General features: G+C 47.9%; 1 protein-coding gene across 2 annotated transcripts in view; it reads right to left on the minus strand.

Annotated features, from left to right (window-relative positions):
- Positions 1-16,324: 16,324 nt before the first annotated feature.
- SMC6 (structural maintenance of chromosomes 6) overlaps positions 16,325-24,355 on the minus strand; it is a 610,138-nt gene continuing 602,107 nt past the window's right edge. For both annotated transcript variants that reach the window (XM_069235972.1, XM_069235971.1), the window contains exon 27: positions 16,325-16,818. In XM_069235972.1, the coding sequence (XP_069092073.1) occupies positions 16,707-16,818 (112 nt within the window). In that variant the 3' untranslated portion in view covers positions 16,325-16,706. The remainder of the gene's footprint in view (positions 16,819-24,355) is intronic.

Consider the following 24,355-nt stretch of genomic DNA (forward strand, 5'->3'; position numbering starts at 1 on the left):
GGGCTAAGGGGTCCCTGAACCGGTGTAGACTGGCTTATGCAGAATTGGGCACCTCTGTGCCCAACAAAGCATTTCCAGAGGCTGGGGGAGGCTACTCCTCCCCTGCCTTCACACCATTTTCCAAAGGGAGAGGGTGTCACACCCTCTCTCAGAGGAAGTTCTTTGTTCTGCCATCCTGGGCCAGGCCTGGCTGGACCCCAGGAGGGCAGATGCCTGTCTGAGGGGTTGGCAGCAGCAGCAGCTGCAGAGAAACCCCAGGAAGGGCAGTCTGGCAGTACCAGGGTCTGTGCTACAGACCACTGGGATTATGGAATTGTACCAACAATGCCAGGATGGCATAGAGGGGGCAATTCCATGATCATAGACATGTTACATGGCCATATTCGGAGTTACCATGGTGAAGCTACATATAGGTAGTGACCTATATGTAGTGCACGCGTGTAATGGTGTCCCCGTACTCACAAAGTTCAGTGAATTGGCTCTGAACAATGTGGGGGCACCTTGGCTAGTGCCAGGGTGCCCTCACACTAAGTAACTTTGCACCTAACCTTTACCAGGTAAAGGTTAGACATATAGGTGACTTATAAGTTACTTAAGTGCAGTGTAAAATGGCTGTGAAATAACGTGGACGTTATTTCACTCAGGCTGCAGTGGCAGGCCTGTGTAGGAATTGTCAGAGCTCCCTATGGGTGGCAAAAGAAATGCTGCAGCCCATAGGGATCTCCTGGAACCCCAATACCCTGGGTACCTCAGTACCATATACTAGGGAATTATAAGGGTGTTCCAGTAAGCCAATGTAAATTGGTAAAAATGGTCACTAGCCTGTCAGTGACAATTTGAAAGTAATGAGAGAGCATAACCACCGAGGTTCTGGTTAGCAGAGCCTCAGTGAGACAGTTAGGCACCACACAGGGAACATATACATGCACACCTATGAGCACTGGGGCCCTGTGTGACAGGGTCCCAGTGACACATACATATAGGCCACAAACCTATGAGCACTGGGGTCCTGACCAGCAGGATCCCAGTGACACATAACAACCATACTGAAAACATGGTGTTTTCACTATGAGCACTGAGGCCTGGCTATCAGGATCCCAGTGAGACAGTGAAAACAGTGACAAACACCCTGACATACACTCACAAACAGGCCAAAAGTGGGGGTAACAAGGCTAGAAAGAGGCTACCTTCTCACACAACCCCCCCCCAAACGAAGGACAATAAGGCTAACCTTGGCCAGTTGAGACTTTATTGTCTAAGTGGTGATAAGTAGAGAGTAGCTCTGCAATAGACTGGTTACTCCCTTTATCATCCACTATATGGTTACTTCCCTGTGGGGATGTAAACCACCCTGTTTGAAGTTTTTTAGCTAAGCAACAATGTGAAGATGTATTTTCAGAGTTTCTATCAGTAAGTTTTAGTTTAGAGCAGTGGGAATTGTCCACTGAACCTATTTGTAGTGATGGAAATGCCAGACAGGGATGCTGTCTCAGAAAAGCCATAGCTGGGCAAAAACTTTGTCCATCTGGCTGGAAGAGAGAACAGGGATGCTGTTTCTCTTGAGTTGGAGCAGGGCAGGGATGCTGTCCTATGAGCTCCACACTAGGGCAGGGATGCTGTCCTAAGTGTTGTGAGGTAGTGCAGGGTTTCTGCACTAAAGTTTCTCTGGGAGGGTTGGAGGGATGCTCCATGTTCACTAAAATGGTGCTGTTTTTCTCACCAATGTTAGTTATCCCACAGAGAGGTACTTCCACCTCAGGGAGTCCAGCTTTTCCAGCTGATGATTCCCTTGGAACAGGTGCCACCCCAGGAGAGGTTTCTCCCACCACAGGAATAGTATCCTGAATGGTAGGGTGGTTAGGGGATACTGTGATACCCTTTTTACCTGTTGATGAAGAGGGATCCTGAGTTTTCAGGCCTTCTCTCCTTTGCTTTTTCATTTCACTTGAAATGAGAGGGAACAATTCCTCAGGGATGCCCAGCATGGCTGCATGGGCATAAAACTCTACATGAGCCCAACCTGCGGCCTCTAGGTCATTACCTAAGAGACAGTCTACAGGTAAGCTAGGTGATACCACCACCTGCTTAGGGCCAGTAACTCCACCCCAACTAAACTGAATTATAGCTAAGGGAAGAAACTTAGTGGAGTTATGGACATCAATAATCTTATACTGTTGTCCAATGATGTGTTGTTCAGGAGGCACTAGGTTTTCAGTCACCAAAGTGAAACTGGCACCTGTGTCCCTGTAGGCCAAGGCCTCAACACCATTTATTGAAACTGTCTGCCTGTACTTATCCATTGTAAGGGGACAAGCAGCCAGTGTGGCAAGGCCAATGCCACTAGGTGTGACAGAAACTGTCTTGGGACTGATTACATCAGTTTCCACTATGGACCCATAAGTGAACCCAACTACACCCTTTGCTTGACTGTTGCCAGCAGTCCCACCACTAGTACCACTACTGCTAGGGGCACTAGAGCTTGATGTATTAGTGGTGGTAGGCTCAGGGGGTTTACCTGGACAGGACTTATCCCCTGGCCTATGGCCTCTATTTTTACACACAAAGCACCAAGGCTTTTTAATGTGTGCAGGTTGGGAAGAAGAGGAAGAATTTGTTTTATCCCCACCCTCTGAAGAGTGTTTAAGATTTGAAGTGGGATCTTTGGTTTTACCCTTATCCCCATGCTTATCTTGAGATTTTTCACCATCTTTCTTCTTATTGCCATCTTTGTCACCCCCTGTATGAACTTTTCTGTTCACCCTTGTTCTGACCCATTTGTCTGCCTTCTTTCCCAATTCTTGGGGAGAGGTCAGATCAGAGTCTACCAGGTACTGGTGCAACAAATCAGACACACAATTATTAAGTATATGCTCTCTCAGGATTGTGTTATACAGGCTTTCATAATCAGTAACTTTACTGCCATGTAACCACCCCTCCAAGGCCTTCACTGAATGGTCAATGAAATCAACCCAGTCTTGTGAAGACTCCTTTTTGGTCTCTCTGAACTTTATCCTGTATTGTTCAGTGGTTAAGCCATAACCATCCAGGAGTGCATTCTTAAGAACTGTAAAATTATTGGCATCATTTTCTTTCACAGTAAGGAGTCTATCCCTACCCTTTCCACTAAATGATAGCCATAGGATAGCAGCCCACTGCTTTTGAGGGACATCCTGTACAACACAGGCCCTCTCAAGTGCAGCAAACCACTTGTTAATGTCATCCCCCTCCTTATAAGGGGGAACTATCTTGTGCAGATTCCTGGAATCATGCTCTTTTGCAGGATGACTATGGGGAATACTGCTGCTGCCACCATGGGTATCTAAACCCAACTTCTGTCTTTCCTTCTCTAATTCTAAAGACTGTCTATCCAAATCCAGCTGTTGCTTCTTGAGCTTCAGTCTGGTTTGTTCCACTCTCAATCTATTGAGCTCCCTTTCTAACAATCTGTCATCAGGGTGGGTGGGAGGGACATTTCTAGATACAGAGGTATGATGGGAATGAACAGAAGGAGACCTGTCTCTTACAGAGGGCACCCTAACAGCTTGGCTAACAGTATAATGTGAGAGCACACCATCAGTATGGTGTGATTCAACCTCTGTACCAACTATGCTAGACTGTCTAGTAATGGGCAGGCTGATAAGTTTCTTTCCTGAACCTTTTCCTGGGGGAGTCCCTGGATCAGATTGAGAACCATTAGCTACTTTTTCTACAGATTGGGCACTTATGGCCTTATCCTGTACTCTAAGCATATTAATTAACAGTTCTAAGGAAGGATTCTTCCCTACACTCAAACCTCTCTCTATGCAGAGACTCCTTGCTCCTTTCCAGCTAAGGTGATCATATGCAAGTTTGGACAGTTCAACTTTTTGGCCTGTGCCAGACATTTTTAGAGAGAGTTAAAGTGATAGACAAAGAGAAAAAAGTTTTCAGAACTTTTTGGAAAGACAGAAAAAACTTTTTAAACTTTTAAGAACTTTTTGAAAGTTTAGAAGTACTTTTCAGCACTTAGAAAAGAGTGAAAAGAGGAAATGCAAAACTTTTTGGCTATGTGTATATACACTGACCTTGTTTTGTATATTTTTCTCTCATGAAAAGTACAATGACAAGAGTGGTAAGTAGTCTCAAAGCACTTATCCCACCGCTGCACAACCAATGTAGGAGGCTGGACTGGCTTGTAGTGAGTACCAAGGGGTACTTGCACCTTGCACCAGGCCCAGTTATCCCTTATTAGTGTATAGGGTGTCTAGCAGCTTAGGCTGATAGATAATGGTAGCTTAGCAAAGCAGCTCAGGCTGAACTAGGAGACGTGTGAAGCTACTACAGTACCACTTAGTGTCATATGCACAATATCATAAGAAAACACAATACACAGTTATACTAAAAATAAAGGTACTTTATTTTTATGACAATATGCCAAAGTATCTTAGAGTGTACCCTCAGTGAGAGGATAGGAAATATACACAAGATATATATACACAATAGCAAAAATATGCAGTATAGTCTTAGAAAACAGTGCAAACAATGTATAGTTACAATAGGATGCAATGGGGAAACATAGGGATAGGGGCAACACAAACCATATACTCCAGAAGTGGAATGCGAACCACGAATGGACCCCAAACCTATGTGACCTTGTAGAGGGTCGCTGGGACTATTAGAAAATAGTGAGAGTTAGAAAAATAACCCTCCCCAAAACCCTGAAAAGTGAGTGCAAAGTGCACCAAAGTTCCCCTAAGGACAAAATAGTCGTGTTAGAGGGAGAATGCAAGGAAAACACAAATCAGCAATGCAACAACGATGGATTCCTGACTGAGGGTACCTGTGGAACAAGGGGACCAAGTCCAAAAGTCACAAGCAGCTCGGAGATGGGCAGATGCCCAAGAAATGCCAGCGGTTGGTGCAAAGAAGCTCTTACTAGGCTGAAGAACTGTGAATACTGCAGGAACGACAAGGGCTAGAGACTTCCCCTTTGGAGGATGGATCCCCCACGCCTTGGAGAGTCGTGCAGAAGTGTTTTCCCGCCGGATGGACGCCAACAAGCCTTGCTACACGCAAATCGTGCGTTTGGCGTTTTTGGACGCTGCTGGGGCCCAGGAGGGACCAGGAGGTCGCAAATTGGACCTGCAGAGAGAGGGGACGTCGAGCAAGACAAGGAGCCCTCACTAAAGCAGGTAGCACCCGGAGAAGTGCCAGAAACAGGCACTACGAGGATGCGTGAAACGGTGCTTGCCGAAGTTGCACAAAGGAGTCCCACGTCGCCGGAGACCAACTTAGAAAGTCGTGCAATGCAGGTTAGAGTGCCGTGGACCCAGGCTTGGCTGTGCACACAGGATTTCCGCCGGAAGTGCACAGGGGCCGGAGAAGCTTGCAAAGTCGCGGTTCCCAGCAATGCAGCCCAGCGAGGTGAGGCAAGGACTTACCTCCACCAAACTTGGGCTGAAGAGTCACTGGACTGTGGGGGTCACTTGGACGGTGTCGCTGGATTCGAGGGACCTCGCTCGTCGTGCTGAGAGGAGACCCAAGGGACCGGAGATGCAGCTTTTTGGTGCCTGCGGTTGCAGGGGGAAGATTCCGTCGACCCACGGGAGATTTCTTCGGATCTTCTGGTGCAGAGAGGAGGCAGACTACCCCCACAGCATGCACAAGCAGGAAAACAGTCGAGAAGGCGGCAGGATCAGCGTTACAGAGTTGCAGTAGTCGTCTTTGCTACTATGTTGCAGGTTTGCAGGCTTCCAGCGCGGTCAGCGGTCGATTCCTTATCAGAAGGTGAAGAGGGAGATGCAGAGGAACTCGGCTGAGCTCATGCATTCGTTATCTGAAGTTTCCCCAGAGACAGAGACCCTAAATAGCCAGAAAAGAGGGTTTGGCTACCTAGGAGAGAGGAAAGGCTACTAACACCTGAAGGAGCCTATCACAAGGAGTCTCTGACGTCACCTGGTGGCACTGGCCACTCAGAGCAGTCCAGTGTGCCAGCAGCACCTCTGTTTCCAAGATGGCAGAGGTCTGGAGCACACTGGAGGAGCTCTGGACACCTCCCAGGGGAGGTGCAGGTCAGGGGAGTGGTCACTCCCCTTTCCTTTGTCCAGTTTCGCGCCAGAGCAGGGGCTAAGGGGTCCCTGAACCGGTGTAGACTGGCTTATGCAGAATTGGGCACCTCTGTGCCCAACAAAGCATTTCCAGAGGCTGGGGGAGGCTACTCCTCCCCTGCCTTCACACCATTTTCCAAAGGGAGAGGGTGTCACACCCTCTCTCAGAGGAAGTTCTTTGTTCTGCCATCCTGGGCCAGGCCTGGCTGGACCCCAGGAGGGCAGATGCCTGTCTGAGGGGTTGGCAGCAGCAGCAGCTGCAGAGAAACCCCAGGAAGGGCAGTCTGGCAGTACCAGGGTCTGTGCTACAGACCACTGGGATTATGGAATTGTACCAACAATGCCAGGATGGCATAGAGGGGGCAATTCCATGATCATAGACATGTTACATGGCCATATTCGGAGTTACCATGGTGAAGCTACATATAGGTAGTGACCTATATGTAGTGCACGCGTGTAATGGTGTCCCCGTACTCACAAAGTTCAGTGAATTGGCTCTGAACAATGTGGGGGCACCTTGGCTAGTGCCAGGGTGCCCTCACACTAAGTAACTTTGCACCTAACCTTTACCAGGTAAAGGTTAGACATATAGGTGACTTATAAGTTACTTAAGTGCAGTGTAAAATGGCTGTGAAATAACGTGGACGTTATTTCACTCAGGCTGCAGTGGCAGGCCTGTGTAGGAATTGTCAGAGCTCCCTATGGGTGGCAAAAGAAATGCTGCAGCCCATAGGGATCTCCTGGAACCCCAATACCCTGGGTACCTCAGTACCATATACTAGGGAATTATAAGGGTGTTCCAGTAAGCCAATGTAAATTGGTAAAAATGGTCACTAGCCTGTCAGTGACAATTTGAAAGTAATGAGAGAGCATAACCACCGAGGTTCTGGTTAGCAGAGCCTCAGTGAGACAGTTAGGCACCACACAGGGAACATATACATGCACACCTATGAGCACTGGGGCCCTGTGTGACAGGGTCCCAGTGACACATACATATAGGCCACAAACCTATGAGCACTGGGGTCCTGACCAGCAGGATCCCAGTGACACATAACAACCATACTGAAAACATGGTGTTTTCACTATGAGCACTGAGGCCTGGCTATCAGGATCCCAGTGAGACAGTGAAAACAGTGACAAACACCCTGACATACACTCACAAACAGGCCAAAAGTGGGGGTAACAAGGCTAGAAAGAGGCTACCTTCTCACACTCATCCTATCCCTAGGGCAGATGAGCTAATAGATGCCCTGGCATCTGCCAAGTATCGAAGTACATTCAATTTGACTGCAGGCTATTAGCAGATCAAATTATCAGATGATGCTAAACCAAAGACAGCATTTTCAACCATTGGGGGGCATTATCGCTTTACAGTGATGGCCTTTGGTCTGAAAAATGCAACTGCCACATTTCAGAGGCTGGTGAATGCAGTCCTCCAAGATTTGGAAGCCTATAGTGCAGCTTATCTAGATTATATAGCTGTCTCTATCTCCACCTGGGAGGATCACCTGGTTCACCTGTGGAATGTTTTGGAGGCGCTGCAGAAAGCAGGCCTCACTATCAAGGCCTCTAAGTGCCAGATAGGGCAGGGAAGGTTGTATATCTGGGCCAGCTGTTAGGTGGAAGCCAGATTCAACCACTACAAGGGAAAATCCAAATAATTTTGGATTGGACTCCCCCAACTAATCAAACTCAGGTGAGAGCCTCCTTAGGCCTCACTGGTTATTACAGAAGGTTTATTAAGAACTATGGCTCCATTGTAGCCCCTCTTAATGACCTCACCTCAAAGAGATGCCCAAGAAAGTCTTATGGAAAGCTTTGGAGGATCCTAAACAGACCATGTGCTCTGCACTTATTCTTAAAAAGCCCTGACTACTCCAAGCAGTTCATACTTCAGACAGATGCTTTTGAGGTAGGGGTTGGGGCAATGTTATCTCAGCTGAACACTGAGGGTCTGGACCAGCCTGTAGCTTTTATAAGGAGAAGATTGACCCCCAGGGAGAAGTGTTTGTCAGCCATAGAAAGGGAGGCCTTTGCTGTGGTCTGGGTCTTGAAGAAGCTGAGGCCATACTTGTTTGACACTCAGTTCCTTGTTCAGACAGACCACAAGCCCCTTCTTTGTCTCAAACAGATGAAAGGTGAAAATCCCAAATAGTTACGGTGGTCCACATCCCTAAAGGGAATGGACTATACATTGGAACATGCACCTGGGAGTAACCACTCCAATGCAGATATTTCCACTTAGACAATGAAGACTCAACTGGACAAGGTTAGCCTTATTATCCTTCGTTTGGAGGGGCAGGGTTGTGTAGGAAAGTACCCTCTTTCTTGGCACGGTTACTCCCATTTTCTGCCGGTGTGTTTGACAGTGTTCACTGGGATCCTGCTAACAAGGACCCCAGTGATTATGCTCTCTCCCTTCTAACTTGGTTACTCACACCCCACAATTGACATACTGGTGCCCCCATGAAAGTCCCTGGTATATGGTACCCAGGGCATTGGGATACGAGGGGATCACCGTGGGCTGCAGCATGTATTATGCCACCCATTGGAAGCCCATGCAAAGTGTATATGCAGGCCTGCCATTGCAGCCTGCATGAAAGGGTGCAGGCAACCCCTTCACTACAGGTCACTGCACAAGGTCACTGTAAGTCACCCCTGTGGCGTGCCCTCCCAGTCCAGAGGGCAGGGTGCAAGTACCTGTGTGTCAGGGCACCCCTGCACTAGCAGAGTTGCCCCCACAAACTCCAGTTCCAATATCCTGGACTTTCAGAGTGCGGGGACGCCACTTTATGCATGTACTGGACATAGGTCACTACATATGTCCAGCTACATAATGGTAACTCTGAACCTAGGCATGTTTGGTATCAAACATGTCAGAATCATACCCAGTATTGGAAGTATGATTCCATGCCCTCTGGGGGCTCCTTAGAGGACCCCCAGCATTGCTCCCACCAGTCTTCTGGGGTTTTCCGGCATCCGAAGTTGCTGCCACTCCTCAGTCAGCTTTCTGCCCTCTTGCTGCTTGAACAGCTCAAGCCCAGGAAGGCAGAATAAAGGATTTCCTTTGGAAGAGAGGGGTAAAACCGTCTCCCTTTGGTAATAGGTGTTAAAAAGCTTGGGAGAGGTAGCTTCCTCAAGCCACTGGAATGCTTTGAAGGGCACATTTGGTGTCCTCTGTCCATAAAGAACAAGTTACTTACCTTCGGTAACGAGGTATCTGGTAGAGACTCTAGCTGCAGCTTTCTTACCTTAGAATTCCCTGGCCTCAGCTTCGAATCCAGAGTTTTTTCTGAGCGTCGTTCGGATCTGCGTGCGTCGACCAGCTCCGTGTGCGTCGTCAGCGTCATTGGAGCAGTCTATGAAGTCACGGTTGTCTATATAGGTGCCGTCTCGGCGCGCGTATGTCAGTTCTTTTCCTTCCGCGCCGGTTAAGCACAGTTTTGGAAAGAGCTACCCTGCTTCGACGGTTTGTCAACGCTTTTTTGACTGTTTGAAGTCATGTCTTCGAGAAAGACAGGTTTCAAGCCGTGTGGTGCGTGTCATCGCACCATGTCAATGACGGATCCGCACCGTGTTTCTTTGGTGCCTGGAGAAGGACCACAATTCCACCTCGTGCTCCGACTGTCGGACCAAGGCCTTGAGGGAGAGACCCCTTAAGCTTCTTGCGACCCGACATTCGTCTTCGGTAGGCGCGACTCCGCGGAGGTCACGGTCCCGCAGCAGGAGGAGGTCGCGGCACCACTCCCAGAGCCCCAAGTCCTCTTCCTCGCATTCGAGGTCATCCGAAGGTAAGAGGCACAAGAACAAGAAGAAGTCTAAGCGGATTTCGTCTTCGCCACGCCCGTCAGCCGACAAGGCGTCTAGGGAACGTCGACTTTCCGAGCACGGTTCTGCGGAGCCATCGCCAGGGTCGACTCTGCATCTTCCCTCCTTTCCGGAGACCGGATCGACCCCCACTCAAATAAAAGAGCTTTTTACGAGGCCATGCGTCTTGTTTTTGAGTGGGCTGCACCCTCGGGTGGGTCTTTGGGGTCAGCAGGGGCCCCTTCGGATTTGACGCCGGCGGCTTCGGCCTTGGCGCCTTTGGGGACCCCAGGATCCGATACGGATCTGTACCAGCGCCGGTCTCTCACAGTCGACCTCCTTCGGCGCCGGGTCCGACGTTGACGATTCCGCCGCCGGTGCACACCGGTGGCAGCCCCATCCTTATTCCGGATGATCCGGAGCGACGACTTCGACTGAGCCAATTCACCCCAGATCATTGTCTAAGCATTATTTAGATCAGCCAGACGCAGGAGAGGAATGGGAGGTGTCTAATGACCATTTCGGAAAATGCCACCTTGGAAACTCCAATGCACAAGGTCCCAGGACCTTGTCTTCATGCCTGTCTTTTCTCTTGTGTTTTCTCCCCCGCCTGCCCCTTCTGGTTCCACTATATTTTGTCTTTTCTTGTTCTGATCGCGGTTGCTCTGTTTGATTAAATCAACACCAACTATGAAGATCATGACTTAATTTGGATTGAAGGACTTGGGACTTTGAATTTGGACCATACCACAAGTTTGGAACATCAATTTATATCATTTGACTACATTGGATACGAACATTGTTACTTTACCGAAGGACATTGATATATATGATATATACTATCTTATTTTCTTTTTGTAGCAAAATACAATATATGTACATAAAGAATACTTACTTATGAGCACTCTGGTATTCGATTGTATAACAATCCTACACAGTGATACTATAATACTGGTTATTATGCATGTATGAGTGCCTCTTGTAGTTTACGGTATTTACGAGTGCCTGGCACACATTAAGACCCAGGGGTGGGGTCTTTCAAGGGTGCACCATCAGATGATTCAAATAATAATCATACCATTTTTCCCTATTACCCAGAGCGCCTAACACTCCCTTGGTTAAGTACACCCACACTCACTTATACTTAGGACATACAGGGAGTGTCTGCTAGGGTGGGGTTTATATGATGGATAAGGCAAGGATAGCGGAAGATTTGTTCAATAGCTTGGCACGAGGAAACACAACACCTGACTTAAGTACTAGCTCCATTCACCCCCGTAAGCAGGGGTTGAGGAGCAAATTTATCAGATTAGAAAAGCTAAAAAAGACTGAACTCTCTAAATGGTGGGATGGAGCCACGTTGAAACAATATGTTAAACTCAACCGTATTCCACGAGGCTTACGATCCCAAATGTTTCCAAGATATGATGATCTGGACCCAGATCTATTAACCCTTTGGGATAAGGAACTTACCTCTAGTTCACTGAAACTTATGGACATTCTCATCACTAATTCTGAGAGAAAGGTCTCCAAGCTACAAGGAGAAATAGCTACACTTGAGAAAGAAATCAAGGAGCTCAATCTCTCTGAGGCCACTGAGAAGAATTATAAAATTTTAGAGGAGGTTCTCTCCCAATTTCAACAAGAAACTACTCAGCGAAAGGCAAGAAAGTTAAAACGTGATGAAAGGGATTATGAATCAGGAAGGGTCTTTACTTTTGCTAGAAAATATGATCATCTGATACAGTCTAATTTGAGTAGGCAAGAATCACAATAGTCTATTACTTCAGGTTCTACATCTACGAGTGCTCAGATATCAACTGATAGTGATACTGAATGTGGTGGGGGAAGTATATCATGAAACACACAGATCAGAGGTGGTGGTTTTTTACAGGAGCTTATGAGAATCAAACAGAGCAACCGCGATCAGAACAAGAAAAGACAAAATATGCCTGCTTCTGAGAGGGCTCCTTGTCTTGCTGGTCACCCCCTCTGTCTCCTCACGCAATTGGTGACATCCTGGTCCCTCCTGGGCCTCAGCAGCATCCAAAAACCCTAACCGCGACCCTTGCAGCTAGCAAGGCTTGTTTGCGGTCTTTCTGCGTGGAAACACCTCTGCAAGCTTCTTCAAGACGTGGGACATCCATCCTCCAAAGGGGAAGTTCCTAGTCCTCTTCGTTCTTGCAGAATCCACAGCTTCTACCATCCGGTGGCAGCTTCTTTGCACCCTCAGCTGGCATTTCCTGGGCATCTGCCCACTCCCGACTTTGTCGTGACTCTTGGACTTGGTCCCCTTGTTCCACAGGTACCCTCGTCCGGAAATCCATCGTTGTTGCATTGCTAGTGTTGGTCTTCCTTGCAGAATTCCCCTATCACGACTTCTGTGCTCTCTGGGGAACTTAGGTGCACTTTACACCTACTTTTCAGGGTCTTGGGGTGGGCTATTTTTCTAACCCTCACTGTTTTCTTACAGTCCCAGTGACCCTCTACAAGCTCACATAGGTTTGGGGTCCATTCGTGGTTTGCATTCCACTTCTAGAGTATATAGTTTGTGTTGCCCCTATACCTATGTGCTCTCATTGCAATCTATTGTGACTGTACATTGCTTGCATTGCCTTCTATTGCTATTACTGCATAATTTTGGTATTGTTTACATATATCTTGTGTATATTTGCTATCCTCATACTGAGGGTACTCACTGAGATACTTTTGGCATATTGTCATAAAAATAAAGTACCTTTATTTTTAGTATATCTGTGTATTGTGTTTTCTTATGATATTGTGCATATGACACCAGTGGTATAGTGGGAGCTTTGCATGTCTCCCAGTTCAGCCTAAGCTGCTCTGCTAAGCTACCTTTTTCTATCAGCCTAAGCTGCTTGACACCTCTTCTACACTAATAAGGGATAACTGGACCTGGTGCAGAGTGTAAGTACCCCTTGTACTCACTACAAACCAGGCCAGCCTCCTACAAGTGTTGCTTCTCTAGTACGTTTTGGTAATTGTGGCACTAAAATTAAGTACTTTTGTAACTCTGTTTTCTTTCATGTGTGTAAGTGTTATGTGACTACAGTGGTATTGCAAGAGATTTGCATGTCTCCTAGATAAGCCATGGCTGCTCATCCACAGATACCTCTAGAGAGCCTGGCTTCTAGACACTGCCTACACTACACTAATAGGGGATACCTGGTATAAGTTTTAAGTATCTTAGGTACCAATCACACACCAGTCTAGCTTCCTACAGTGAGGAAACCCAAAACCCTAGGTACAGGCCTGTGTCACCTTGATAATTGTCAATTAACTGGTAGACAAGAACAGGATTTCGACCACATAGCTATTAGGGTACCTGCGAGGGCATCATTGTGTGGAAGTAAGAACTCCAAACTTGTCCATGCATGAGGTATGTGTGGACCAAGTTCAAATCCTACTGAGGCATGATGAAACATATGAGTGAGACCTTTAAGAAACCTCCCAACAATAGGAGATTTGAAAAGAGAAGGTTGGTCTGGTAGCCTTAAGAAGGCAGAGATGGCAGACACAATATCCCTTGAGGCTGCCAAGAGCAGACCCCTGCTGGGCAAGAGAGAGAATAAAGATGAGAACCTCTGAGAGAGATGCAGAGAGGGGATCAACAGTTTTGTTTATACACCATGCCATAAATTTCTTCCGACAGGCATAAACAGTTTTGGTGGAGGGACGCTTGGCTGCCAAGATGACATTACAGACTTCGGGAGGAAGGTCAAAAGCCATCAACTGTCGCCGCTCAATCTCCACGCAAGGAGGCGGAGACTGGACACGTTCGGGTGGATAACAGTAACCCTGCTGCTGCAGCAGTCTGATCGGAGGATTGATGGCCATGCTAAATAGCTCGGGATACCAGACTCTTCATGCCCAGTTCGAAAGCCATCAAGATTCTTGGTCCTGGTCTTGCCTGATCTTCTTCAGAACTCTGGGCAGAAGTGGTATTGGTGAGAAGGCGTAAAGGAGGGCTGAGTTCCACTCGTGACGAAAAGTGTCACAAAGCGAATGCCACCTTGGAAACTCCAATGCGCAAAACAGCTGACAATGTGCGTTCTCTGCAGAGGCAAACAGATCTAACTAAGGTTCTCCCAACTGCTAAAAGAGACCTGGCGCCACTTCCGGATGGAGATGTCATTAGTGATCGACTATGCATCGACGGCTGAGTTTATCTGCTCTGATGTCCAGAGATCCCGCCAGATGTTGAATCACCAGGGAAATGCTCTGGCGTTCCAGCCGTGTGCAGAGGCGAAGAGCCTCTTGACAAAGTGTTCACGACCCTACTCTGCCTTGCTTATTGTAGTACCACATGGCGATGGTGTTGTCGGTGAACACCTGCACCACTTTCACTTTGAGAAAGGGAAGGAATGCTTTCAATGCAAGTTGGATCACCCGGAGCTCCAAATGGTTGATGAGGGGCCCGGACTCCGCCGGAGACCAGAGGCCTCTGATCTCCACCTCTCCCATGAAGCTGCCCCATCCCAGAAGTGTGCATCTGTCAAGATCGTAAGATCTGGATGGGGAAAGGAGAGAGATCTGCACTTGACATATGCCATCTTGCATTTTGAACCAGCAGGATGCAGGAGGCCATGAGGCCCAGCAGCCTCAGTCATTCTCACCGAAATCCAGGACAGAGGCTGAACCATCGGTATCATAGCCAGAATATCCAATCTCATATAGGTCGAGGACCTTTGTCCTTTTTCTGAACCAAAAAGTAGCGGGAATAGCAACCACAACCTACTTCTGGCAACGGAACCCTCTCTATAGCCCCTTTGGCCAAAAGGGTTTGGACTTCCTTGCGGAGAAGCACCATTTGATCCTCCAATATCTGGCTGTATGAAGGTGGCATGGCTGGAGGAGATGTCTAGAAGGTGAGGGAGTAGTCCCTTCAGACAGTTTTGAGTACTCACCTGTCCGAGGTAATGGCTTGTCATCGGGGCAGGTGATGGCGTATCCTGCCACCTACTGGCTCCTGATGTACCTGCGGACCAGGAAGGCTTGGAGGCTGAGGAGGGGACCCGCTGGCTCCCTGATCCCCAGGAACGTGGGATCACCCGGCCACGCAGGGGCTGTACAGTATGCGCGGGTCTGTGGCCAGGTGGAAAAGGACGCGGTTGGGTGCCCCTTCCGTAGCCATGAAAGGGCCGAAAGGCAGACTGCTGAGGTCTAGGGACAGGCGCAAGGCCAAGGGACTGGGTCGTGGCTTGGAAATCCTTACAGCGCTCGAGCACTGAGTCCGCCGTGCTGTCGAAGGGCATGTCCATCAAGGATTGCTGGACATCCCCCGAAAAGCCAGACGGTCCTAATGCCACCGTCGATGCAACCAATCTGCCCAGAGAGTCGGTCAGATCCAGTCCACAGCGAATCATGAACTTAGCTGCATCCCTCCCATCTGTTACGGCTTGGGGCAGGACAGTCCGGGTCTCCTCTGGAACTGCAGGCAGCACTTGCGTGACCGTATCCCAGACAGTATGGGAATAGTGGCCCAAAAGGCATGGGGTGTTCAAGGACCGCAGCACTAGACTGTTGGAAGAAAACAACTTCTTCCCCAAATTATCCAGTCTTTTTGATTCCCTATCCTGGGGTGCAGCAGGGATGGTGTCAGATGAAGAAGAATCCTGGATGACAAGGCTCTCAGGCGTGGGGTGTTGAGTGAGGAATTATGGGTCTGACGGCGCAGGCAGATGGCAATTGCCCTATTCACGGGCACCCCTGTGCTGGGTCTGTACCAAGTACCTAAAAGGACGTCTGTCAGTTCTTCATTGAAGGGTAAAAGAAAATTCTTCAGATCCAATCTGACGCTTGGGGAAATTCAAAGGTAAGGAATCTGCAACTAGAAGTCTCAGAAGTATCAGATATACTAATCCAATGTGCATTCCACCATATAAATATTTTCTATATAGTTAAGTTGGAAAACTGAAAGCAAATCTTCTCCATTCTGTGACGGGACTATCAAATGTCAATTATTATGAAGAGATATAAATTGAGCAATTAAAGGTGAAATCCCCTACCTTTAAAATAAAACCCACACACAGACTTATCCCCACTCAAACGTGGCGTTGTGGCTTACATTTTACCTTCCATCCCCGAGACTGAGGAATCATGCAATTTCAGGCAAAGCTATTACCTCACTCTAATTCAAACTGCAGTGCATAAATGTGTGATACTGAAAGCTGTTCAGTCTAGGACTGTCACAATATGTGTTGCTAGTCCAATCCCCAATACATTATGCTTTCTGAGAAATAGTATCAACTGGACACCATTTGTACACCAGGGTATTCTCAATGAAGCACCTCGTTTGAAGTGATTCAACCGCAATAAAATATTTCTTAAGAGCTCAGCTGTTATTTGGAGCTTGTTTCATGCTTTATGAAATATCTAAAAATAATACATAAAACAAAGACCAAAACAAATAGTTAATAGAAATGTTTATTGCATTTTTTCATAATAGAAAAATATGTAAATTAGGCAGTCTAGTTTCTCCAAAAATATTCAGATTATGTAAATTTTAAATACTGAACATATTGCTCCATTATAAATATAATCAATACCAGCATGTGCTGTCTATTTTTTCTAAAATGTGCATTAAGGATTAAATGTTCATGTATAAAAAAAAAATCCAAACACTAAATAAAATATTTTTTACAAGAAAATATACAGCCTCTTCTTCACATCCTTCCAAATATTGCTTCTTGCAACAATATTAAAGTGAATAATTTAACCCCAACTTCGACCCGTAGGAACTAGGTTACAGCTTTGATAATGTCTGTAATTGAGCTCGTCACTTAAGACTAGTTAATTCTCATCTTCTTCCTCTTGATTTCCTGAACGAAATGGTAATCTTGTTTGTCCCCTCTCCGGGTCTTGCATTCGAAGAATTCGGATAAGGCTACTCGTAGGCAAAGAACTGCAAAGAATGAAAAAAAAAAACCACTTGTCTAAATAATGCTTTTCTCGCCAGTGGATTGCTTCCAATCTGATGTGCAACTGAACTCCTCTGTACATTTTTACAGACACACGACATTCGAATTAGGATAAAGCATTCAAACAGTACAGATCATGGTGAAAGATCCGTCCTGAGTTATGCCACACCAGAGAACAGAGTATCTGTGATCAATTCCAGCTGAAGTTGGAAATGCATTACCAGAACAATGAGGAACCCATGAAGAGAGACCAACTTACCTTTGGTAATGCTCTTTCCGGAGGATATTCTACCTAACTGCAGATTTCTCACCTAGAATGCTCCCCAGGCGCCAGAAACGTTTTCCAGAAATGCTTAAGGCCACTGGTACCTGAGGTTGTGTGACTCCACATAGCCTCGGGAGTGAGGCAGCAGAGTTGCATATGAGCACAACCCTTGCGCACTTACATCTGTTTCTTATTTCTCTTTTCACACCCTCAGATGTGGAGCATGAATAATTGTTGTTTCCAGTGTGCTGATCTCCAACTTGGGGAGTTTTCAGATCTTAAAAAAAGCCACTCCACAAAACAGGGAGGTGGGAGGGTAGTAAGAAATCTGCGGTTTGAGAAAGTGCCCCCCCACAAAGAGCATTAATTATGGTAAGTAACTTGCTCTTCTATTGGATACAACAACAAATTCCTCACCTGTACAACAGATAGTTAGTAGTACTTCCCCAGGTGGAGGGTGTGGAGTGGGCTCAGACCAAAAAGTCATGCAGAGAGAAATGGCTTTTCCGCTGGACTAGACCATCAAGGCAGTAGTGCTTTGTGAATGTATGCACTGATGCCTGCATTGAAATTTGGCAGATGTCAATGAGAGGCACTTTGTGAGCCAACCAGTGGTTTCAGATATTAATGCAGAGAACCATCCACCTCAACAGGATCTTCTGCTGCACAGCCTTACTTTTCTTCACCCTAGCATCCTTCTCAGCCCCCCTCCCGCCCCCCAAAAAAACAATCATCCACAAAGTGTTCTTTGGTATGAACAAGCCCTTTTGGGATACAGCAGACAAAGCTTCTCCCCTTTCGAGTGGTGAGGTTGAGGGTTGGGGGGGCATTGGGGGGGGGGGGGGCAAGGGACACTGGCAGGGTGATAGATTGCATCTCATAACTATCTCACCACCCTTATGAGGAAGCAGAACAACGTCAAAAGATAGGTTTATGGACTCTCATACACCCTTCTGGTATCATGCTTCATCATCAGGTTTCACCCTGATCTCCATAAATTAGGGTGAGCTCAACCATATTCCAGGGAACTCCTTGAAAAGTATTCCTAACTGGGTCTATAGATTAAAAGTACCTAAAGGATATTCAGGTTTCCCTTTATTATTGGGTGCCTTTGGTATAGTTAAAAATAAGTATTCTATGCAGTTCAGGCATTTACTGGGGGTCGGTGGCTGGTAACTAAAGCTGCCTCCTAATTACTTGTCAACATATTTCAGCCCCCTAAATTACTACTCAAAGGTTAGTGTGCCCCTGTGCTACCTACTTAGGTCAAAACATCACCCTGCCTACAAGGAGTTGTCCTGCATGCCGTTATATGCATGTTTGCCTTCCTGATCGGGTGTCCCGAGCTTGGGCGTGATAGTGTGCCTACACGTATGTCCAGACGTATGCAACAAAAGTGAGACACGCGATGGCCTAAGATGCTGGGAAATGTAGTTGCAATACATCCTTAGGCACCAGTTTAGAGTGCTGGCTCATTTCCAGTATGTATTTAAAACATTAATGAGGTCATAAGACAGGGAAAGTATAATAAAAACACACTAAACAGGCTTAATGAAATGACGACACACACCCGCTCGGAACGCCATAAGTAGGTAGTACGGATGCGCAATACCCTTGGAGTGGTAAGAGACTATTTCTCGGCATTTTATAGTAACTTGACAGTGTCATGGGGCCATTTAAAGTTCACATTTTTGCCCTCTATATTATATAGCGTTACACCAGGGACGCACCTTCAAACAAAATGATGGTGATAGGTGTGTTACTGTATGTCATGTGTGTACCTTCTCTAAGCTAACTTGTACATATGAAACTGACATTTTCATATAATTTGTTTCTCCATATTAATTAAACTACACCGGACTAGATGACAGCAGGAGTTATTACGTACCCTTCCAACCAAGAGACAGGTAAGTAGGCCTGCCTCTAAATAATTTTATATTACATGAGCGGCCGCTGTTTGACATAGGAGTCGGGGATGTTACCATACCTACAGTACAACCCAATATTAATACGGAGCATCAAGATAGAAACAATCCTGATGAAGGCCCGGGACCATTTGATAGGCCATTTAGGGGGCCGAAACATGCCAAGTGATTAGGGTGCAGAGATAGTAACTCCTCCCTCCTAGTAAACACCCAAACTACAAACAATATATATTTATTAACTATACCAAAGGCACCCAATAATAAAAAGAAGCTTAGGTGTCATTTATATCTTTTTAATCTATAGACCCAGACAGGAATACTATTCAAAGAGCTCCCTGGAATATAGTTGAGCCCACCCTGGGATCAGGATGAGACTCGGTTCCATGTCCATGGATATTCCCAAAATTAAGGAAATCAAAACCCTCCAAAAACTAATGGTAGGGCCTCATCGGGGTAGTATCAGGCTTTAAAATCCATTTCGAAATCCCGGGGGTAAGGAGCAGGCGTAGGTGACCCGGCAGCGCCCGTCGTCTTTTGAAATCAGAGTGGATTTTAAAGCCTGATACTACTCCGATGAGGCCCTACCATTAGTTTTTGGAGGGTTTTGATTTCCCTAATTTTGGGAATATCCATGGTTTAAAAGGATTAGGTATGTAATTAGGTCCTGACGAATCGCATTAGATCGATTGTTGACGAGAAGAAAGCGAGAAACATGTTGACCAACTACATTGAGTGACACAGGGGACCCTGTGGGCACTGTCTCTTTTTTAGTATTCCTTCTTAAGAGACTTAGTAACCATACCTATCTGGTTTTGATGAGGTGTGTGGACATTATTCCACTATTTCCCCTCATATCGGTTTTTAATCATGTCAGAGGTATCAGTATAAGAATAAAATATTAACAGTTACCTCTAGTCATTTTTAACATTTTTTCGTATACCAATCCTTCACTTTATTTTTTCTAACCGGCTTCACACGATTCTTAAAAGATCTCCGGCAAAGAGCCCCCTTGTGGGGCCCGTCAGGCATTGCAGCGCCGGCTTGACGAGGAGCTGGGCCCTATGATGAAGCATGTCACCGAAAGGTGAGTGAGGGCTCTTGCTTCGAAAATTTCGGTTTTCATCCACTGATTGAACCATCCTCTTGAAAGAAACCCTCTAATTCATTTGGAACCGTGCGTAACCTTTTTTGATTTATTGAGGCCTTTAAGAAACTTTCCAACTATGGGAGATTTAAATAAAGAAAGCTGATCAGGTAACCTTAAGAAAGCAGAGATAGCAGAGAGATATCCCTTTAGAGTGCCCAAGGTGGAACCCTGCCGGGCAAGGAAAAGAATAAAGAGAAGGACCTGAGGGAGAGAAGCAGGTAGAGGATCGACAGAACTGTCGATGCACCATGTCACAAATTTCTTCCAACGACAGGCGTATACAGTTTTGGTTGAGGGACACGATGCTGCAGACTTCAGGTGGCAAGTCGAAAGACGGCAACTGTTGCATTAATCTCCACACAGTTGCATAGTTGATAGGTTCGGGTGGAGGACCTTCCCCTGCAGCTGAGACAGAAGATCCTCCCGAAGAGGCAGTCTGATCGGAGGAGCTATGGCCATGTTCAAGAGCTCAGGATAACAGACTCTCCATGCCCAGTCTGGAGCCACCAGTATTACTTGGGCCTGGTCTTGCCTGATCTTCCTCAGAACTCTGGGAAGAATTGGTATTGGCGGGAAGGCATACAGGAGGCCTGAGTTCCACTCGCGATGAAAGGCGTCGCCAAGCGAGTGACGCCTTGGAAACTCCAACGAGCAAAACAGCTGACATTGCGCGTTCTCTACGGAGGCGAACAAATCTAACCAAAGTTCTCCCCACTGCAGGAAGAGACCTTGTGTCACCTCCAGATGGAGACGCCATTCGTGGTCGACCATGCATCGTCGGCTGAGTTTGTCTGCTCTGGCATTCAAAGAGCCTGCCAGGTTTTGAACCACCAGGGAAATGCCCTGATGTTCCAGCCAAGTCCAGAGATGAAGGACCTCTTGACAAAGGGTCCACGATCCCACTCCGCCTTGTTTGTTGCAATACCATGGCGGTAGTGTTGTCTGTGAACACCTGCACTGCTTTCCCCTTGAAGGAGGGAAGAAATGATTTCAATGCTAGTCGAATTGCTCGGAGCTCCAGAAGATTGATATGGAGACCTGTTTCCGCCAGAGACCAGATACTTCTGATCTCTGCCTCTCCTGTGTGGTCACCCCATCCCAGAAGTGACACATCTGTCATGATCGTAAGGGGAAAGGATAGGGATCTGCCCTTGACCAAATCCTGATTTGTTAACCACCACTGCAGGTCTTTTGCAGTCCCTTTCGAGATCTGGACCTTGTTGGGGAGATTCCCCTGATGCTGCACCCACTGGAACTTCAGGTCCCACTGCAGAGCCCGCATATGCCATCTGGCATTTTGACCCAAGAGGATGCAGGAGGCCATGAGGCCCAGCAGCCTCAGAGTTATTCTCACCGAAATCCAGGATAGAGGCTGAAACATCGGTATCCTAGCCCAAATATCCTGGACTCACTTTTCGGGAGGATATGCCCGAACCTGCACTGTATCTAGAACAGCTCTGATGAAAGGGAGCGTCTGAGAAGTAGTCAGGTGTGACCTCGGCACGCTGATAGTGAACCCCAGCAAATGCAAAAGGTTCACCGTAGTCTGGAGGTGGGAGACGACTGTCTGGGGCGGTTCGCCTTCAACAGCCAATCGTCGAAGTAGGGGAAGACTGGCACCCCTAACCTGCGTAGATGAGCTGCAATCACTACCATCACCTTCGTGAACACCCGAGTGGCGCTGGTAAGGCCAAAGGGAAGCACGGTAAACTGAAAGTGCTCGTGACCAACCACGAATCGTAGGCAACGCCAGTCGGCCAGCAAGACAGCAATGTGGAAGTATGCGTCTTGCAAGTTCAGCGCTACCATCCAGTCTCCGGGATCCATGGCAGATAGGACCTCAGCCAATGTTAACATTTTGAACTTCTCCTTTTTAGGAAGAAATTGAGGGACCGAAGATCTAATATAGGTCGAAGACCTTTGTCATTTTTCGGAACCAGAAAGTCTCGGGAATAGCAACGACGACCTACTTCTGGCAACGGAACCCTCTCTATAGCTCCTTTGGCCAAAAGGGCTTAGACTTCCTCGCGGAGAAGCGCCATATGATCCTCTGATATCTGGCTAAATGAAGGTGGCATGGCTGGAAGAGATGTCTCGAAGGGGAGGGAGTAGCCCCTTCGGACAATTTGGAGGACCCACATAGCCGAGGTAATGGCTTGCCATTGGGGCAGGTGATGGCGTATCCTGCCCCCTACTGGCTCCTGATGTGCCTGCGGACTAGGAAGGATTGGAAGCTGAGGAGGGGTGGGGGGTGGACTGGGCAACCCGCTGGCTCCCTGATCCCCGGGAACGTGGGATCCTGCGCCAGAATGCGCGGGTCTGTGGCCAGGTGGAAAAGGACGCGGTTGGGTGCCCCTGCAGTAGCCATGAAAGGGGCGAAAGGCGGACTGCTGGGGTCTAGGTGCAGGCACAAGGCCAAAGGACCGGGCCGTGGCTCGGAAATCCTTAAAGCGCTCAAGCGCCAAGTCCGCCTTGTCTCCGAAGAAACGTGTGCAATCAAGGGACATGTCGATCAAGGACTGCTGGACTTCCCCCCCGAAAAGCCAGACGTTCTCAGCCCAGCGTGGCGTCTCAATGCCACTGTCGATGCAACCGATGTGTCCAGAGAGTCGGTTGTATTCAATCCACAACGAATCATGAACTTAGCTGCATCTCTCCCATCTGTTACGGCTTGGGACAGGACAGCCCGGGCCTCTTCCGGAACTGCAGGCAGCACTTGCGTTACCGTATCCCAGAGAGTATGGGAACAGTAGCCCAAAAGGCATACAGTGTTCACAGACGGCAACGCTAGACTGTTGTTGTTTTCTTCCTTCTTCCTCAAATTATCCAGTCTTTTTGATTCCCTCTCCGGGGGTGCGGCAGGGAATGCACCAGATGAAGAAGTCTGGATGACAAGGCTCTCAAGCGTGGGTTGTTGGGTCAGGAATTTTGGGTCTGGCGGCGGGCAATCATCCTATTCACAGGAGCCCCTGTGCTGGGTCTGGACCAAATGCCCAAAAGGAGGTCTGTCAGTGCTTCACTGAAGGGTAAAAGGGGCTCGGAAGAAGAAGACCCTGGTTGAAGCACATCGGTTAGGATGTTAGGCCTAACCTCCACAGAAGGAAGCTCGAAGTCCAAGACCTCAGCCACCCTTCTCACCACTATATCGTATGAAGCACCCTACTCCGTAGCCACGCTAGGAGAAGAGAGCATACCAGTGTCAGGGGAGGTGTCTAGTCCACTGGCATCACCCAAATCTTGCACCCAGTCCACTAGTGGGTCAAGCTGGTATTCTGAAGGGTCCAGCGACCCCTCCATACTCTCCCTGTATCCATACCCACAGGAATAAGGGTCTGGATCAACCCTGGGCCCAGGAGAGCCCATAGAGAAAGGAATCGGCCTCAATCAACGTCGTTCCAGGTCGTCGGTTATGAGTATGGGATCAACATTGATTGTGGGCCCAACCGACGTCAGGAGCGTCGGCGTCTGACCTGACACCAGGAGATCGCCGTGGCACGACCGGCGTCGAGACGGATCAGCGATTGGATCCGGAGGGGCCCTCCGGAGCTGAGGCCGAAGCCAATGGCTTCGAAACTGAAGGGACCCCAACCGACTCACCTGTGCCCGAAGGCTCTGAAGGTGGGTCAGACCACCCAAAAATGAGGGGCATGGCCTCGTAAAACTCTGAGTTGGGTCGGGGTGGCTCTGGCTCCCGGGAAGTCGGGGAATCGTGGAGCCGACCAAGAAGAAGGCTCCGTTGATGGAGGCCTAGAGCGTCAACGCTCTTCCCGCATCGTATAATCTGATCAATGGGGTGAAGGCGAAGAACGCTTGTGTCTTTCTTCGACAACTTCTTGCGACACGAATGTCCCGATGACTTGGCGGACGAAGAGTGGTGGTGACTCCGCGGCCGATCGAGAGACCTTCCTCTTGAACGGGACCGTGAGCGCCGCGGAGTTGAGTGTCAGACCTCCGTGAGCTTTAGGGACCACTCCTTCAAAGCCTTCGGGTTCATGGCACAACACTCGGAGCACAGCTTCGGGTCGTGATCGCGCTCCAAACACCATAAGTACCCAAGGTGCAGATCCGTCACCGACATAGTTCGGTGACCGGAGTAGCAGGGCTTAACCGGTCCTGCAGGACATCCCTTGACACAACCACAAACTTGTCAAAAATACGACAAAAATGTAGACGTAGTCAAAAAA

The sequence above is a fragment of the Pleurodeles waltl genome, chromosome 5, assembly GCF_031143425.1.
Source record: "Pleurodeles waltl isolate 20211129_DDA chromosome 5, aPleWal1.hap1.20221129, whole genome shotgun sequence".
In the NCBI taxonomy this organism is placed as follows: Eukaryota; Metazoa; Chordata; class Amphibia; order Caudata; family Salamandridae; genus Pleurodeles; species Pleurodeles waltl.